We start from the raw sequence: 18,203 nt of genomic DNA, 5'->3' as shown, positions 1-18,203 counted from the left end.
ATTCAACACCTTTCTAGAAAAAGAATTACTAAAGAGTAATTAAACACCATATTTCTGGATTATCTTTAATTAGCACAGAGATAAGGCACTATACCTCCAGAGTTTTCCTTTGCTGCTCACTGATTATGTCACAACCAATCTTTAATAGTTCTCAGGTGGAGCAATTATCTCCTGTTCTAGTGATCCCTGCTCCTAGTGTCTTGCCAATTAGATACAGCCTTTAGCCATGTTCACTAATTTCGTTGGAAGTGAGCCTTAACTTGCAAGTATTGGGTTTGACACTTTATCAAAAATCATTGTCTAACAAAAATGTCTCCAAGAAAATAATCATGCAGCGATTCTCTTAATCTTTGGGAATCTGGAACCTGCTGCAGACTGAATTTGAGTTCAGCCCCTTTCCCTTCACTTACTGTTTCAAACTTCTGGATTTATGTGCACTTCAACATAAAGTATCTGCAACTGACTCTGTGCTTGGAGCCTTAGGCAAGTCTTCAGAAAAGACTATTTCCTTTTCTGACCTTTATACTCTGCCTGTACAGTGTTTTTGTAGAGACGCAGATAGAGACTGTGATTTTCAACTACCTGCAATGTGAGTCTTGTGTGTTGATGATCAATTTACTCAAACAGTGGGTAAACTTGGGAACACAGACAATATTTTCTTCTGGTCATGCCTAAGAGGGTGATGCTGCAATTGCTGGAGTGCAACGAAGCTGAGCAGCTGTGCTGTGATTTCTTTTTTTTTTTTTTTTTTTTACTTACCATAGTCGTTTCTGCAATCGAACCAAAGCTGTTGATGAAAATGTTGCAGCTGACATTCACTGGTGGGCCTGCATGACAAATAGAGATTGGAACAGCAGTTCACTATGTGCCTGTAAGACAAAGTATTTCCACTCTGTAGTGTTAAAACCCATTGTGGGATCGGGGTGAGTGAGGGAACAAGGCCCAGATGACCTGGCTTAGTCCAGTCTTGATTCTGATGCTAGCTTGACATCAGGCAAGGCTTTTGCTTTGCCTCTGATTCCCTGTTTGGGAGGGTGTTTATATATCTATTCTGTGAACTGTTATGATGACAAGGAATAGATCACAGCCAGGCAGGACAGCTTTCTAGATCTCTCAGCATTGCTGTAGAGGTGGCAAGCTCACCTTGACCATGATAGCAATGTATCCCAGGAAAAAGCTGAGAGACTATTGACAGGCCCTCTTGTTTAGAGCTCTATAATTTACAAATACTAGTTTAAATTATCTAAATGCTTCTGAGCTCCCTGCGGAACCAGTGCAGCAGAGTGTGCTGTGGGGCTCAGGCTGGGCAGAGCAGCCGGCACTCCATGTGATAATGGTGGTACCTGCTAAGGCTCACAGCTGGGCAGAAGACTTCAGGCTCTGCCAGCAGAAATTCCCTGGCTGTCCTGTTTTGGGTGAAGGTACTCCCAAACTTTGGGCCATGCTTCCCCCAGGCTTTATTTGCTTTCAGACTGAAGCTTTGCTTAGCTTGCTCATATTGGAAAAGTGAAGGGACCACCAAAGAGGAGTAAAGATTAGGGGCTGAAGAGGTTGTGGTTAGAGGGCATGGGGGGTCAGTCTGTCCATGTGGTGCTGGTGCCCAAAGGGATCGGTATGGTTTGCCAGGCAATATTGTGATCCAATTCAAATCTGAGGTGGAAATGTTGCATCTGCATGGAAGGAGATTCCAAGAGCTGACTTCAGCACAACATAAAAAGCTGGTGAACAGTTTGGACCCAGAGCCATACCTGGTGCCTGGCAAACCAGTGGCTTGCCCGTGTACGAGAGGATTTCTGTAGAGCCTTAACAAGGGCAGGAGAGAAGCAAAAAGGGCCTCTGCTCTGGGGGCTCCCAAAGGACCTGCTACTGGTGCTGCCCAGTATGTGGTAGGGAAAGGCAAGCCAGGCAGAGAGCAGAGGACGCTGTCCCAGGAACCAAGGTTCCCCTTTAATACCAGGGGAATTAATCTTATATCATCCCTGTGACAGATGCTTCTGGGAAGATAAGATCTGTGGAAGTGGTGAGTGTGAATTTTTAGATTATTCCCCCATCCTTCATGGTGACAAGGATGGTGTCTGCATTTCAAACACTGCCTGATGGCTCAGCCTCACTGGGGAGTGATGCTTGCCCGTTAAGGTCACATCTGCAGTCTGGCAGTTGCTGCAAGATGAAATGCTGGGGGGAAGGAATGGCTTTAACGAGAAGCTTGTGCTTCTAATCAGTGCAAACTTCCTCCTCTGGAAATTAACGGAATTTCCTGTTTACTAAGTAACATTTGGAGCTTGGTTTGCTCCTCTTAATTTCCTTTTTTTTCCCCCTTCCTACTTCAGACTCTTTTAAAACTTTGTGCCTGTCCTCTGTGGGAGTGGGATTGCAGCCACGTAACAGTGGTGTTCTCTGTGGCTGGGATTTTCTTGGTGCGAGTCCCAAGCAATCTGAGCAGGCTTCTGTCCCACCAGCTCCCAGACAGCAGTTTGCCAGCTCAGCAGCAGCTCACAGGCTGTTCAGTCTGAGCAGCTCTTCCTCCGGACTGTTAAACATAGGCATGGGCTAAAATATCAGATACAAAATGGCATCTTTTTCTTTTGCCCCCTTCACTAACCCCTCTTATCCAAAAGGCTCATGAAATTTATCCAGCAGCTGAAAGAACACGGTTGATCAGGCTTTAGCACTTGTTTTATCCCTGCTGTAGTGCTCCTGTTGAGCTCAGGAGTAAGTTTTTTTCCTCTGGATCAATCTCATGAGCAGTATAGAAGGTCTATGTGCATGTGTTTTTCTCCCCCAGATGACACAGCACAAGAAAAATACTGAGCTGTTCCCTGGATGACTGCATGTGCTCCTGGCTGACATGCATGGAAGATTTTGGCCCTCCTCTTCCTCATCCTGTGCTGATGGGAAGCCAGTGTGGGGTGAGCTTGGCCCAGCGTACATGAGGATGACTCTTCCCCAGCAGCCCAGCACTCTTCCCCCTGTGTCCACGGGGAGCTGGGAGCCCTCTGCAGGCTTTGGGGTTTTTTAGCTTGTGTGAGGCTCTAGAAACTTCCCTGCCTGCCACTGAAACGTGCTGCCTATGTGGTGGGATGCAGCTGGGAAGGAATTTTCCAGCAGCAGGATTAATTAAGGGTACAGCTTGGGTGAGAGGTCCTGGGTCCCACACCTGCTGGGTTCATCTCTGCCCCTGCCCAAGTTACCGACTTCATCCTCCAACTTAAACTAAAGCCCTGATGCTGCTTCCTTGTCCTCAGAATGTGAATTCATGGCTAAGTCTGGACTTTACAGCATTTATGACAACCAGCAATCATCTTTTTGTTGATCTTCCCCTCCCCAAAAATCAATCTGATACAGATCTTTGATATTATTTTAATTTAGATCTAAGCCATTAAAATGCCCTTATGAGTTACTGCCGTTAATTTAAATGACGTGCTTTGAGAGCTGCAACCCTAAGCTCTGTAGAACACCTCTTATGCCTCCCATATAAATTGGAGCCTGATTTATATGTGGGAGGCTAAGCCAGCAAAACTGCCCTGTGGGGAAGGTGTAGTTCATTGAAATAAAACTGAAATTAAATTATCTCAAATAAAAATGCAATACAGCTGCCTTCAGCAGGAAGATAATGTATACATTTCATTAAATATTAAAGTTTAATTTCTTTTGTGTGTGTGCATAATTTAGTGGTAGGAAGGTTTACAGGGTGGTTTTTTAACTCTCTGTGATTTGGATAAAACCAGCAGTGTTCTCCGTTGTCTAGCTGATTACTAGGGCACAAGCTTCCCACCTATACAGGGGCTTAAAAGCCCAGTATAGAGCTTATTGTGTGAAGCTGGATGGCAGGTGCTGTCACCATGATTAATGGGTCCTGGGAGTCCTGTGTTAGCATTGCCAGTGACTCTTGTTGGGAGGAGGGACTGGTATTTGGAAACAAAAGAAGTGGATGAAATGAGCACTGGAGAGGGCTGGACAGTGGCTGGGAGGGGGCAGGTCCCACTTTATCTCTGGGTGTGATTCAGGGGTGAGTAGCTCTGGGAAAGCAAGCTCAGTTAAAATGAAAAAAACCAAAAACATCAAAATTGTTTGGGTTGGAAGGGACCTTGAATATCATCTAGCTCCAACCCCCTTGCCATGGGCAGGGACATCTTTCACTAGACCAGGTGGGAACCATGCCCCCCCCCCAAAAAAAACCAAACAAACCCCCAAAACCCCAAAAAACAAAACCAAAACTACCAGCCCCCCCCCCCCCCCCCCCCCCAAATCCACCCTTCTTAAAGTGTTTTGAGGAGCAAAGGAAGTGGGTCTGTTGCCTCTCCCAATGTGCTTGGCTGCCAGGGAGCGTTAGCTGCGTGGATCAGGTGTGACACTCAGCTGTTGTGACGGAGCTGTGCTGGGCGCTGGCTGAAGAAGCCTCTTTACTATGGGGGCTGTGATGGCATCTTGCTGGATTTATCCAGAGCTGATGGGAGAGACCTCTCTTGGCTTCAGTGGGTGTAAGCAGCACTGCCCGCTGTTAGAAGGTGCTATGGGTAGTGACTTGAGGGGAAAAGAAAGTTGATGGTTTTTCTCCTGATCTGCAAGTTTTTCAGTTCCCTGCCAGTCTCTACTTGGTGTGGCAGGATCCCTGATCCTAATATTGAAGTTCTGCCCTGCACGTAAAGTTGTTACAAGGTTGTTTTCATTCTGAGTGGATGCCTTTCCAGACATCTATGAGGGATCCGTGTGCCAACTCATTATCATACATATTTCATATGAACATAAACTATATATTTCATATGCAGCTAGGGAGGCATTCATGAGGATTGCATGTGGGTTTCAGTCCCAAAATGAAACAAAGCCACAAAGCAGGGTTTTTGCATACCTTTAAAATTTGGCCTGATCCTGGCATCATATCCTGAAGTTCGCCCCATCAGCTTATCCAAGAAATCGGAAGGAGACATGGGTTTGGGGGCAGATCGTGCTGCTGCTTCAGCTTCTTTGGAGGCTGCCAGGCTGTGCGAGTAGAAAGAAAGAGGAGGTTTTAGTGTGCGCCCCATACTGGGGAGGGTTTAGGGTCCAGGAGCAGAGCAGTCAGCATCTCATTCCTGCTATAAGGGAGGATGGGTCCCCATGTGAATTCCTGATGAGGCTGGTCTCTGCTAATTTGTTTGCCCAGCCCAAACATCTCTGAATATAGAATCCCAGCTGCGACCAAAGCAGAAGAGAGATGATGAGTGGAGAAAATCCTTTTGTGAGTTTAGGTATACCTCCTTGGCATGCCACTAAATTACAAATGTGAACTCTGGCGCTGAGCTCCACAGGTAAAATATACTCTGAGATTAGCCTTGGGCAGCAATTACTGCTTAATTACATGGCAAATACCAAGGAGCATATTTGGTACTCTGACAGTCTAATTTTCCAAAAGGCAGGTAGGATCAGAGCAATCTGGATTTTGAGGCTTAAATGAGTGTCATGTGATTGTAGAGCTCCTGCAGAGCCTTTGGGACTGTAGGGGATAGATGTATTTCTGCTTCCCACTTGCTGGTCAGTCCAGCATCTGCTATCGGTACCTGCAATGCAGGGGTCTGAGTTCAATACAGCAGGATGGTCTCTGGTCTGGGAGGTGTCTGGAGTGCAATCCTGAAATAATACTCATGTTGAGTTGAGGATGAAAGGAAATCGCATCTTTTGGGGACTTGTGTGGCTTCTGGGGTAGAAAGAGTAAAATTACTGATTTGTCTGTAGAAGATGAAAATCTAAGCCTGGCAACGTACGTGCCTTCTGATTCTATGGGAGTCCAAGAGATCTGCAGGGTGATGATTTGAGCTTAGGAAGTCTCTGTTGTTGCTATCTACACAGGGACAAGTGACTCCTGGTACTAGGTGCTCATTTTCAACTTTGCAGGAAGGTTTTATTTCCAAGACAAGAATAGACACTTCAGTTCCTTCCCTATGGTTATATGGGTTCTGCTTTTGAACACAGATCTGTTCCCAGACTGCAAGTGTGGTGTGAAGTTCCTTAGGTTAGCAAAAAATGCAACCAACAACAAAAAATTGCCAAACCCTATCGACCACTCCCATAGGTGATGTGCAGTGTGCTTAGAGCAAGAGCGCTGTCTCTGCCTGTGGGTTCAGATGCCTGATGCTAGTTAAAGCCTATGGGCAGTATTGTAATGTAAATATATAATAAGGCAAAGCAAGCTGTTCAGGAGGAAGTGAAGTTTATTGCCTCATGCTTTGCAAAACTCCTGAATTTTTTTGAAGTACAAAGGCTGTGTGGGAACTGTGAGAAGCCACTGTGGCAGAGCAGCTGAGAGGCCTTAGGATGTTTACACCAGACACAAGTTATTTAGCTACTTACATCCTCACAAATGACACCATGGAGTCCTCTTACAGCATGAGGATCTCAAGAATCTCACCTTGGGAAGTTTTGTATTTCTTTTCTCAAGGGACTCTGCAGTAGTCAAACCTGCGGTCTTGCAGAAGAGTAATGCTAAATACTGATACAAGATCTATTTGGAAGGAAGAATTCAGGAATGGTTACTATGCATGGCATTAGTGTGACCCTGCCCTCAAAGACTTGTTCTTACAATGCAAGTTTAGGCTGAAACTCCAAAACAACAAATGTTACCTAGAAAGAGGCCTTGTCAAGAGCATTTTGAATCACCAGGTTCATTGGGACTATAAAAATGGATGGGATTCAAAAGCGCTTGGGTGCCATAATTTCAAAATCAGGAGTCTGTAGTAACCTGTATTGTATTGACTTTCTTCTCTAGTGTTAGCAGTGATGGCTTGCCAAGCCTGGGTTTTCAATCCTGCAAGCTCACAACTGCAGTCTGGTTTCTTTTGTAAGTTGCAACTGTATTAGCATTCTCTCATAGCTAGATTTTTAACTATTAAAAAATGTTTAATTTCTGCAGTAAAGAAGGGAGATGAATTCCTGATCACTTTCAGTGAGTCTAAGACTCGGATTTCATTCACCCTTTATATATTCACAGTCCATCCCACCTGGACCTTATCTGAGCTGGCTGATGCACACTCCCACTTGGAGGCCGTCTGAGGAGGTGTGGATATAGCTTTTACTATAGCCACGTGCCATTTCTTGTCTTGTCCCCATCTCTGCTCTAAGGAACTATGCAAAGCCAAACCAACGTGGTTTTGAGGGTAAATGGCATTGTGGAATGGGTGATGTTTTAATTTCTTTCTTTTTTTTTTTTTTTTTTTTTACAAGGAAAACAGGGTGCAATTGATTTGCAAACTCAGGAGAAGAAAGCTGGGAGGGGGAGGACAGTCGATACTGGGCTGACTACTGCATTCCAATAGAGTGTCTGCATGGCAATGAGTCGAGAGAAAAGATTTCAATTAAGCGGCAAATGACTTGGTAACCAAAGACTCCTGCCACTTCAGCAGCAAGATGCCAGATAATGCAATACACTGATTTCTTCTCATTAACTGTAGACTGGAGGAAGTACATGGAAGTGGAAAAGTGGGGGGCAGGAGGGAAACAGGCAATATGAATCTAATAGGCTTTAAGTGCCAAAAAGGTAATTAGAAGCTGCAATTCCTCTGGCATTCGTTTAAAAAAAAAAAAAAGGGGGGGGAAAAAGCACAGAAAGCAGTGTTCAGCTTTCCTGTCAATTCAGTGTGAAAGCCCATGCTGAGTATGTTCACTCCACTTCCAAGTTTGCTATTTCTTGGGTGCCATTTTCTGATTCTTTCTGCATTGAAGTTGGAAGTAAATGAATTTTATGAGCTTAGTTCCTACATGGGAAGTATATATTGAGCTAAATACATAAGAACTCTCCCACAAGCATTTGGGAGAGGGCCACCGTCTCACAGCCCCAGTGCTTTCTGCAGCTTTGTGCCCATCCCTACGGTCGGTTTCTGTGAGCCCCTTCGGGGATGTGCTGGAACTGTCAAACGTGGTTTCTTTTCTTCTGGTGTTTTAGAAGCTCTGTTTGGCTTCTGTGTGTTGTTAGTTACCCGGGGGACCTAGGAATGATGAGTTCTAACTTTCTTCCAGTTTCTATTTGGTAACTAAATGTTTTCCTAAAACTAGCTAGTAACAACTCCGCCCTGCCCTCTTCCCCCCAGGATTTAACTAGAAAAGGCAAGAAAGCAGGGGATGAGGGAACAGCAAAGCCTTTCCAGCAGCAGGCTCTATAGGCAGCAGGCAGATGTCTACTCTCTAGCTTGGAAGTAATTGTAGAAAACACCACTGGGAGCTACAGAGAGGCAGGCCCACCCCATGATGCTTTGGATGGATGGGCTGCATCTACCACAGCCATGAAATGTTCGCTCTCATTGTGACAGTTGAGCTTTGCTATTGTAGTTTAGCTCAGACAGCACCCCAAAAAGCTGTCAGCTTCTGTTCTCTTCCAGGTCTGTCCTGACCAGTGCTGTGTGGGCTGCTTTGGGAGCTTTCTGGGATTTTCTCCATCCCTCCATCCCTTATCATTCTCCCAATGACACTTCCTGTGCAGAAGTACCCTTGAATGTCCCATGGAACTGTTCATCTCCTGGACCAGCAGAGACAAGGAGAGGGAAATTGCCAAATGATTTGAAAATTATTGATGATAGAAGAGAACTGGAAATTTAGGGTGGGTGTTATGTTGTTCAGAGAAAAAAATTATTTTCCGAATAAACAAAAGGAGACAGAACATGTAACAAAATCACTGAGGATGTAGTTTGTATTGGTGAAAGAGTGTTGTCTGGGCTGAAAGCATTTTGGTGCATTTTAATAGCAGCCAGACAGCAGTTTATTATATTTATGCTGGTGTAATCCCTAGTGGATCTGGCTGAGAAAGCGCCATCAGGCAATCATCACGGCAACAACAACGGGAAGGTTCTCTTCAAAGGGTCGATAAACGAACATAATCTTTTGTGATGTTAATGCTGGCAGGTATGAAGACACCACGAAGGCCCTGGGAGGTCCAGCCCACTAGCAGGCATTTGAAGGTGAAAGCTGGTGGAGGCGAGCAGCCCAGCTGCTCAGGATTGCATTCCTTAAAATGGAGCAGTCAGGCTTTGTAGGACACCTATTACTGGTTTCTCCCAGGCACTGTTTGCTCTGTCTGCATTATTTCGTTTCAGCTAAACAGATGATATATCCTTATAAAAAGTTATTTGGTTTAGAAAGTGGCTCTTCTGCAGTCTGGACATGTCGGTTTGCTCAGTTCCCAGCTCCCCAGTTGGCTGTTTCCTCCTCCTCTCCCCATTTGTATGGCCCTTGTGCAATATTTTCATGCATTTTTTTTATTTTGGGGTTTTTTTTTTTGCTATGACCATGGTTGTCCATCTAATTAAGTTCAAAATCACAACCTGCCCTGTTCTGGTTGAATGCTGATACTGAAAAATATATTTTTTTTTTTCTTTGCAAAGACGAGAGATGAAGGAATTTAATTAGCATGGGGCCTCTAGTCCCCTGTTAAATAATTTAATTGTTAATCATTAATTCTGAGGGTAAAAAATGTCTGGCAGCAGAAACACAAACTGTTGCGAAACAAATGTTTGAAGAGGAAATATCTCTGCAAAGGGTGGAAGGTGAATGGTGCAACGTCAGTGGCTCGGGGAGCAGGGCTGGGTTTGTTCCTCTGGCTGGGCTCTCCGCAGGGTGGGGAGACAGAAGATACCTGGTCACTTATCCTGGTTCAGTGCTGCTCAGCAAAGGTTTCTGAAGTGCTTGGTTGGTTTGCTTATTTTTGAAATACAAGGCAAGCCAGAAAGCTTGGCAGGGATGTGTTGGGAATAGTGTTCAGGTGAGCTGGCTCACACATTTGTCCTTCAAACGTGATGTTTTCTGTAAGTAGGTATCCCAGGGGAGAGGAATACCCATCAGGTCTTCGAGGCAGGCTGAGGTGACCAGTGTAACGGTTTCCCACCTTCACAGCCAGGCTAGAGCAGCGTGGGGTTTTGGGGACACAGGAGGATTAATCAGCTTAGTTTTATTGACCCTAGCAGGCTCTGAGACATGTCACAAAGAGAATATCAGACAGCTGTGCACAGAAAGGCACCATGACTGACTAGCGTTACCCGTGGTAACTCTCCCACTGCTTTCCCTGAACCATCTCCCTGGTCCTTTGGACAGTGCCTCTTGGGCAGAGACCCCTGAGCAGGGACTGGAGCTCAGCAGAGCAAGCCTGTGTTTGGCCTCTGCTGATGCTGGGGCTGCCCATCTCCTTCTTGTCCTCAGCAGCTGGAGAGAGGGAGGAAGGACAGACGAGAGATTTTCCTGGTGAAAAGGAAAAGGGGCAGCTCTAAACTACTCTGCACCCAGACTGTTATTTCTGACTGCACATCAACATCTTATCTGGAGGGAAACGCTGCCAGATGCTGGCCTGGAAAAGCTTGGCAGAGACTGCGAGCAGACTTTTTTTTTTTAAACGATTAGATTTACTATCGAAATTAATAGCACAATCAATATTGGTATGCAATTCAATTAAAGATGAAACTCATAGTCTGCATGTTTTTCTCAGTCACGTTGTCTGAATTCCTGGCCTACAGCTGTAGAGGTGGCCAGGATAAAAGAAGAGTGGAGGTGTGTTGGGAGGAAAGAAAGCCCTGATCAAAGATTTGTGGCCCGGCATGGTGCAGAGGGGAAGGAGCTCAGAGTGTAACAGATGCACTGGTTGCACAGCACCGATTGCAATCCATGTGCTCCTGCTCAGCTGCTGGTAGTTACAGTCCCTGCAGTAGGGCTGTGGGGTGTGCTACGAGGGGGTGGGGGTGGGTGGAATTTGAAAAGCTTATTCTTGGAGGTGGGGAAGAAATTTGGACTTGGTTGTTTCTTTAATTCAGCTGAGACCTTATGCAACAGAGGCATGGAGTGGACCTGGATGTTGGGGCAGGATGAGAAAATACTCGTGTACAGTGAGATTGGTGAAATAAGGAATTCAAGAACCTGGGAAACATTTCATTCTGAGAAAGAAATGTGCAATAAGCTATTATTTATCCCTATTCATGGTGGGAGGAGGGGTTCAGGAAAGTGAAAGTAGGCTTGTTAAATGTTGCCATCTCTGTCCTGGATGGCTGTGCTCTGTTGCTGTGGGCTGTTTAAACCAATTCTAGCTTTTGCACCAGAAGTAACTGCATTGCAGTAGTCACAGGATGTAATCAGTTAAAATTTTAACCCAAGGATCCCAAAACACTCTCAAAGGTCCTGCACAATACTGGTTGCCACCGGTCTTGGTGGCTGTATGGGAGGAGAGGAGCTGGGAGGCACTTCTCCATGGGCCTCAGGGGAATTAACCCTCTGCGATTGTTCCCGTCCAGGGGAAGCTGCAACAACATGACTGGAGTGAGAAAAATCTCTTCAGACTGCAGCATTCAGATATCTCTGTGTTCCACTACCACATTCCTGTAGCCCATGGCTCCTATGCCATATGGCAAAACACCCTGTCCAGAACTATAAAACATCCCAATTACACTGATTAACTCTATGGAAAGACACCAGCACTTGAAACAATTGCTGGCGCTGCCTGGACAGAGCAAAAGAAAATAATAAATGACTAGACAGTCAGCTGTGGGGGGCAGGGAGAGAAATCTGTGTGTTGTATATAGTTGAAATGGGAAGAGCACTGGGAGACCAGCAAATTACATGGAAATAGTGCTTGGTTGCATGTAAAATCCCTGCTTTTACAAGGACTGTTGTTCAAACAGTCATATGTTGTGTGGCCACTCTTGCTTATTGCATATTAAAAAAAAGCGTGTGTTAAATTCAGTTTTGAACTACAGGCATTCTCTTTAGTGACGTTCTCAAGTAATTCCTTTTCTAGAAACATCTACAGCCCTTGGAACATAAGTACTCACTTTCTGGAAAGGTATGATCCTAAGCCACTGAGACAGGTTTGAAAACACAACTCAAATATTGGAGAAGTGCAAGTCAGTGCTCAGGTTTTAATCAGTTGTGAAATAAATCCACCAAACATCAGCACTGACTCTTATGTGTACATATACTGAAGGGTTTTAAAAAAAAAGTTATAATTGCATTTTTTGTTGAAAAAAACAAAGGGAAAAAAAATCCCTGCAAAGACAAAAGCATGTATCTACCGTCACACACACTGAATATTCCCTTTAAAGTCAGGGGGGCTAGTCAGATATTTAAAGTTATGCATAAACAACCTTCCTGAATGCAATAAATAAAGGGGGAAAATGTCTTTACAAGACAAGGCTTCATATTCTAGGTAACAATATTCTCTTCACTGATGTGCTTTTGATTCCGTGTTTGGATGGAGAGCTGTGGTGGGAACCTCAATTGACGTCAGGAGGTTTTAGATCACAGGCTAGACAAGTGTCAGAGAATTACGAGAAATCGTGGATGCTCTTCTATCTATAGCTCTGCAGTCACACTATCAGTCGCGTTTTCATCAGTTCAAATACCTTGCTACAGCAGCTTTTTAAAAATTAGTTTTAGCTTAAGGATTTATGCTGCTCGTTAGGATTAGACAAGAATATTGTAGCTGCTTTGTTCTTTTTTGATAAATCAGAGGTGGTATGAATAGAATTCTTTTGAAAAAGAGATGTAATGTATGGTGCAGAGTAGTGCTGAGTTTTTATCTTCTGAAACTTTTTGCTGCAGATCTTTTGAAAAGACCTCCTGAGCCAACAGGCATAACCTGCCTATAGAACTGTGGGTCCCAGTTTGAGAGGGATGGGGCTGATGAGGATGCTTTGTACTGTGCAGAACGAGTTGCATGATAGAAGAGCTCATTTTGATATTTGCTGATGGAATTAGTTGTCATTGCAACACAAATACCCTGCTGGAGAGGAATATTCCCTGTGTGCTGTCTGTGATTCCTGGTGTAATTTATCAGGGTTTTTTGTAAACTATAATGAATTGTCACTTCTGGAATGAATGGCTAAGCTGTGGGTCCCCTGCCCCAGGGGTGTCTTCTCCTCCCCACCCTGGCTGCCCTCTGGCTTTGGTTTCTTTAGATCCCTGATAAAAAAAAAAAAATAAAATAAATCTTTTCAACCCTGGCAGTGCTGTAGGGCCTGTGCTGGTGCAGGAGAGCAGGTTGTGTTTGATGAGGCTTGTACTTTGTCAGCCCCACTGCTGGGAGGTGATTTCTGAGCCCATAGCTCTGTGTCAGGGTGTGATGGATGGGGCTGGAAGCTGGAGGATGCTTGCAGTTCTTGGGCACGTGCGGTGGCAGGAGAGGTGGGATGCACACATTCTGGTTTGTAAACCAGATCTTGGGAACTCTGGTGCAGCAAAAAAAAAAAAAAAAAAAATCCACATGTGTGTGTGTACGTGCCAGGAACTATTGCCCTGCTCAGCAGTGCTTCTAGAGGGTAAAAGCACTGGGAGTGAGCAAAGAGACAAGATGGTAAAGATACCCCACAAAAAGTGACTTTTTTTGGTCCACAGCTTGTCTTTGACATTCTTGTAAGATTAAAAAAGGCTGCCTCACCCAGGAAATTGGAGCATCCTGCTTCCCTACTCCCAACTGTGGTAATACACAAGGTGCAGAGATCCTGCTGTAATGGGGGACTTGACCTATCTTGCATAGGAGCTCTTGGCACCAGCAAGGATATTTGGAACTAAGGATTTTCTAAAGCGTGCTGATAACAGCTGACCCTTGTATGCTTTCAGGTTTTATACCCCCTCAATAAGAGGGGAGGAGGGGCGTACTTGGGGCTTTGTACAAAGCATCTTTTCACTTGCATAATCGGAAATAAAAGAGAAAAAGTTGAAAGAAAATCAGGTAAAGGTGAGAAATCATGAATTTTGTTGGATTTTTCTGCATGATTCCTGGCTTAGCTGCATTTTGTTGCTGAACCAGATGCATGTGATAGTGGTCCGATCCACCATCAATCCCACTTCTATTGCTATTTATTGATTTGTGTGTTTGTCCAGCCCTGCTGGGGCTGGGGGACAGGATCTGCATTCTGGGTGACTGGTTGTAGCAGCAGGTACTGCTTGCAGGGCAGGCGTGTGAGGGGAGCTGCTGTCGGCAGCCTTCATCTGAAGGCAGTGTGTGCAATGATTGATGGCACTGCAAGCACTACTGTTCCATGCATGCGACACTCCTTCTCTTGGCAACCTCTTGGTAGCTTTTTCCCTCCTCACCCACCCTGCAATGAGGCACCGATAAAAACAAGAGAGTTCCCTGACTGTCTGCTAAGGCATTTTGGGGTTTTGTCTTTTCTTATCCCTCTTTTTTTTTTTTTCTTTTTTTCTTTTTCTGTTTTTTTTTTTTCCTAGCAGACTGAGCCACACTGGAAGGATGAAGCAGGAGGAATCAGAAGGAAAGCAGGTGCAAGTGTGTTCTTTTGCATCCCTCTCAAAACACAGATTTTGTGGGGTTTGGTAAATTAAGATTTCTCCTGCTTTTCTCAGCTGGCACTTGGATCCAGCAGAGATGTATTTACAGGATGCCAACTGTGTCTATGTACCAGCCAGATGTGGTGCCGTCCCCAAATCAGCAGCTTACCATGGTGCATTATATGGATGAAATAATTGTCTGCATAATGGGGAGAGCTCAGCGCGTGTAAATGACGGGTGCATCTGTCTCTATCTATTTCTGTGCTCTGCAGGCCTTCTCTGTGCTTTGGCCTTACCGAGAGGACAAAAGCTATATTGCTGTGTTTGGGTTTGTGTGGAATTTTTTTTGATTAGTTTCTGTGCATCAGTCTCTTGAAGTATCGGGAGAGATTTAGGAGCACCTTCATCTGTTTGATCCTGTCCGATCTATATCACCAGTGGGATCAAAGCATTCAGACCTCCAGGACCAGATCAGCTAGAGCTTATCAGCAGTTTCCCAAGAGCTTAAGGGGGGGGACTACATTGTTTTGCACTAACAAATAGTCTTGGCTAAGAACTAGCAATGCAAACCGCTTTGCCCTCAAGGTTTCTGTTGTCTGGCTCTGTAAACACAAATGTAAATTGTTTGGATACTTTGGGGGAAAGGTGAAAGCAACAAAGAAGAGGGGTTTTTATTTCCGCCCCCTCTTTCAGTGGAACTGACCTGCTGAATTAACAATATTTCGAGTGCAACGCAAAACCTCCTCTTTTCTAGGCTGCGCAAGTAGGTCTGTAAGTCAGCAGCCTGACCACCTGGTGCCGAGTTGTCTGGTCATGGCTCCTAACGATCCTTCCAGTGCCTCACACTGGAGCAGCAAGAGGATTCCCTGCTTCTCTCGCTCCTTCCTTTTTCCTTCATTTATCCTAAGCTTTTGGGTTTGTTTCCCCCTCCTCCTGCGACTGAAATTATCAAAAGCGCTTGGAATGACTTTTTTGCCAATCAAAAAATTGAATCAAACCGTGGTGGGGAGGGTATGCTGGAATGATGGTTTTAGGATGTGAAAGAATATGATGAGCCATTTCTCTTGAAAGGTGCGAGGTGCGCAGGTGTAACCATACTTCATAAGAAAAGAAATCATTGTGCTCTTGCTGATAGATAAACATCAAAAGAAAGTATGCAAGGTAACGATAACAAAAGGTTAATTTACTGGAAATAGTGAAACCCTATTTAATGTGTCACAACAGTGAGAGCTGATACAGGCAAACAAAACAGAAGTCAAAATGCATTATCAGCCTATCTGTTCTCTTAATCCTAGTCACTTTGGGACTCTTGGAAAAGCTCCAGGTTATAAAAAATGAGCAAGTGAACCTCAGGGAATAGATTTAGATGATTTGACATGTTTAAATGTTGTGGGTTTGATATGGATGTTGTGATTTATTTTTAAAACATCATTTATTTTTAAAACCCTTCTCTTTCGTCAGTACTGAAATAGCAATTAAATTCCTTTAGGTGGTCTGACATCTTGTTCTTAATACCGAAATTTAGAGAGCCCTTTAACCTGCATGCCAGGATGAGATGAGAACAGACTGCTGGTTTTCTACCACAGATGAATGATCACTGGTTGGTGCTGGGATAACAAAGTAATTTAATTTTGGACACTGATTAACATCTTAATTCAGATGTTAGGATCATCTTCTGCTCAGGTCAGCTCATGAGGATTTGGTGAGATGAATTTCATAAACCAACAAGGAAAGTGTTTGTTCAGGACCAGGGGAACTTCAGTGTGTTGTTGCTTACAAGTGCTTTCCTTTTTGACTTGAATCACTTGGTCGGTAGCAGAATGAACTTAGGCTTTAGGCAGTGCTACTAAATCTGAGATGCTTGAAGCGGAGTCAGAGGGTGCTTTGCTGCTGATTTGCTTCATACATAAGGGTCTCTAGCACCTCTTTCATGGGAGAAGAGGAATAAGGGGGGACTAAATTCCCATGCCTAAACTCTTCGTTCTTGAAGTCTTCATAGACAATTCATATGGTGTAATGCTCTTACATGTAAGGGCAGGATCCTACCGTTCCCTGCACGTATTGCTCTCATCCCAGAAGCAGCTCCCTTCAGGTATTCAAACGGTAAATGTGTGTTCTGCCAGTGGGACTTCCTGCAGTATAGGGTAACATTCAGCAGGAGTCGAGGTGGACAGCCAGTCTATATTACCTAAAGCCTGCACAGCCCCAGTGGCTCTGAGATGAAGGATATTTATAACTGCATGTGAGAAACAGCAACATTTTGTATAATGTTTTTAAGCAAGGTGATTGTCTGTGGTCTTCCTGCTCCTTGCACCCAACATAAGGGGGGAGAAAGAGTATTTGCCCAGACGTTGAGCCTTTCTTTTGTTCAGATCTAACCAAAAAGCATGTTTGGAGTTGAGGCAGCTGTTTAGAGAGGAAGGTTAAGATTAGACTGTTAGAAAATGTTTTGTGTACTTTACATTGATTTGCCTTGAAAGCCTAGAATGCAGGTGAATTGTGATGGAAGTGTGTATCAAAGTCCTCGCAGAAAGCGGGTTAACAAGCGTTTTGTGCTTCTACAGGGATGACACCAAATTAATCTTTCTTTGTGGAATGATTTATAAGGATTTCTAGCTAGAATTGTCTACCTCATCACATTTTCAAACCTTGAATTTGTAACCCTTTTAGAAGGGTCTCTAATGGGGCTATTACAGGTTGCAGACCAAAGAAGCTAAAGAGTGTCCTTAAAGCCATCTAGTTCCAGCCTTTGCTAAATCATTTTTATTTCACTGGGGAGCTGACAGACTCAGCAGAGGCACAACAGGTCATAAGGCACAACTTCTAGTAGATTTTAGTTAGTGTGAGGAAAATATCTTTAACTATGGAGAGTGTCTGCTATGTTGCTTAGCTTGTGGCTCTGGGAGTCTGGCTAGTGCTTTATTCACAGGTACTTCTGTAATCTTATCTAGCACTGCAGAGCTATAGCAGGAGGTTTAGAGATAACATGCACGTTACTCTCCTTTTCCTTCCCCTTGCCTTTTCTTTTGCTGTATTTTCAAGGGGCTGAAATCAGCTTCTCAAGTCTGTTTTAGGAAAAAGTGTCTGTCTTTCCACAAAGTTAGGTCATATTCAGAATGGCATCTTATTTTTTTAAAAAAACCTGGCATTCAAGAGCTCCTATTACTGACGGGAGGGAAGAGTTAGAGCAATCCAACAGAGTCTGAAGCTGGAAGCAACCTTTAGCCTGTGAATTGCTTGGAGCAGTAGCCTTGAAGCATCCTGCTAGCTGTCAGATTGCTATTGAGAAGGGGCCAACTCTGATCTTGATTCAGTGAAGGTCATGCTGCTGATTCCTGATATGTGCGAGTGCAATTAAGACAAGAATCAGGCCCAAACAATTTCAGAGCCTCACAGGCCAGTGCCTAGTTGCGCAAGGTGCCACTTCTAAGCTATTTTTTATCTTCTAACTTGCACAAGGTGCGTTCCTACCCCTGGGCTTATGCAGTGGTGTTTCTGGACCGCTAAGGCTATTAAAATATGTTGGTGTAACAGAAAGTCCAGACAGATCATCACAGGGTAGGGGTAGCTTTTTGTTCTGCATGAAGGAATTTGCAAATGAACCAGGGTATGAACACGCAGTCTATGTAGTTAGATTTCAGGAGAATGTTTGTATATATCTCCACAGATATAAGCAGGACATCTGAAGTCCCTGTGGTAAATGTTGTTCAATCTATTTTTATTTTCAAGAAACAGCATTTGGCCTTGCACAGATATGTGTAAGGAAAGGTTGGTCAAGCAGCCTGTCTGTCAGAAGACAGTCTCCCACCCCAGCCTGGTTTCCATCCCTGACTCTACCCAGGGTCTCAGTAAATGTCTTAGTCACAGCTAAGTGACTGCAGTCTGAGAAGGCAGGTAGCAAAATGGGAAATGCTCTTCCATAAAGAAAGGCATGCCAGAATAAGCCACTTATTGCAAATTCCTTCTAAACC

General features: G+C 44.3%; 1 protein-coding gene and 1 long non-coding RNA gene across 7 annotated transcripts in view; one reads left to right on the top strand and one right to left on the bottom strand.

Moving 5' to 3' along the window:
- The window catches only part of LOC130153505 (uncharacterized), a 193,618-nt gene that overhangs the window by 29,670 nt on the left and 145,745 nt on the right, over nucleotides 1-18,203 (top strand). The window lies entirely within an intron of this gene.
- The window catches only part of GLRA1 (glycine receptor alpha 1), a 40,914-nt gene that overhangs the window by 19,224 nt on the left and 3,487 nt on the right, over nucleotides 1-18,203 (bottom strand). For both annotated transcript variants that reach the window (XM_056348388.1, XM_056348389.1), the window contains exons 2-3: nucleotides 4,850-4,980; nucleotides 760-827 (exon numbers count right to left, since the gene is read on the bottom strand). In XM_056348388.1, the coding sequence (XP_056204363.1) occupies nucleotides 760-827; nucleotides 4,850-4,980 (199 nt within the window). The remainder of the gene's footprint in view (nucleotides 1-759; nucleotides 828-4,849; nucleotides 4,981-18,203) is intronic.

Source organism: Falco biarmicus, chromosome 8 (assembly GCF_023638135.1).
Source record: "Falco biarmicus isolate bFalBia1 chromosome 8, bFalBia1.pri, whole genome shotgun sequence".
Classification (NCBI taxonomy): domain Eukaryota; kingdom Metazoa; phylum Chordata; class Aves; order Falconiformes; family Falconidae; genus Falco; species Falco biarmicus.
Note: the sequence above shows the minus strand (reverse complement) of the source record. Positions and strands in the feature narration are given on the sequence as shown.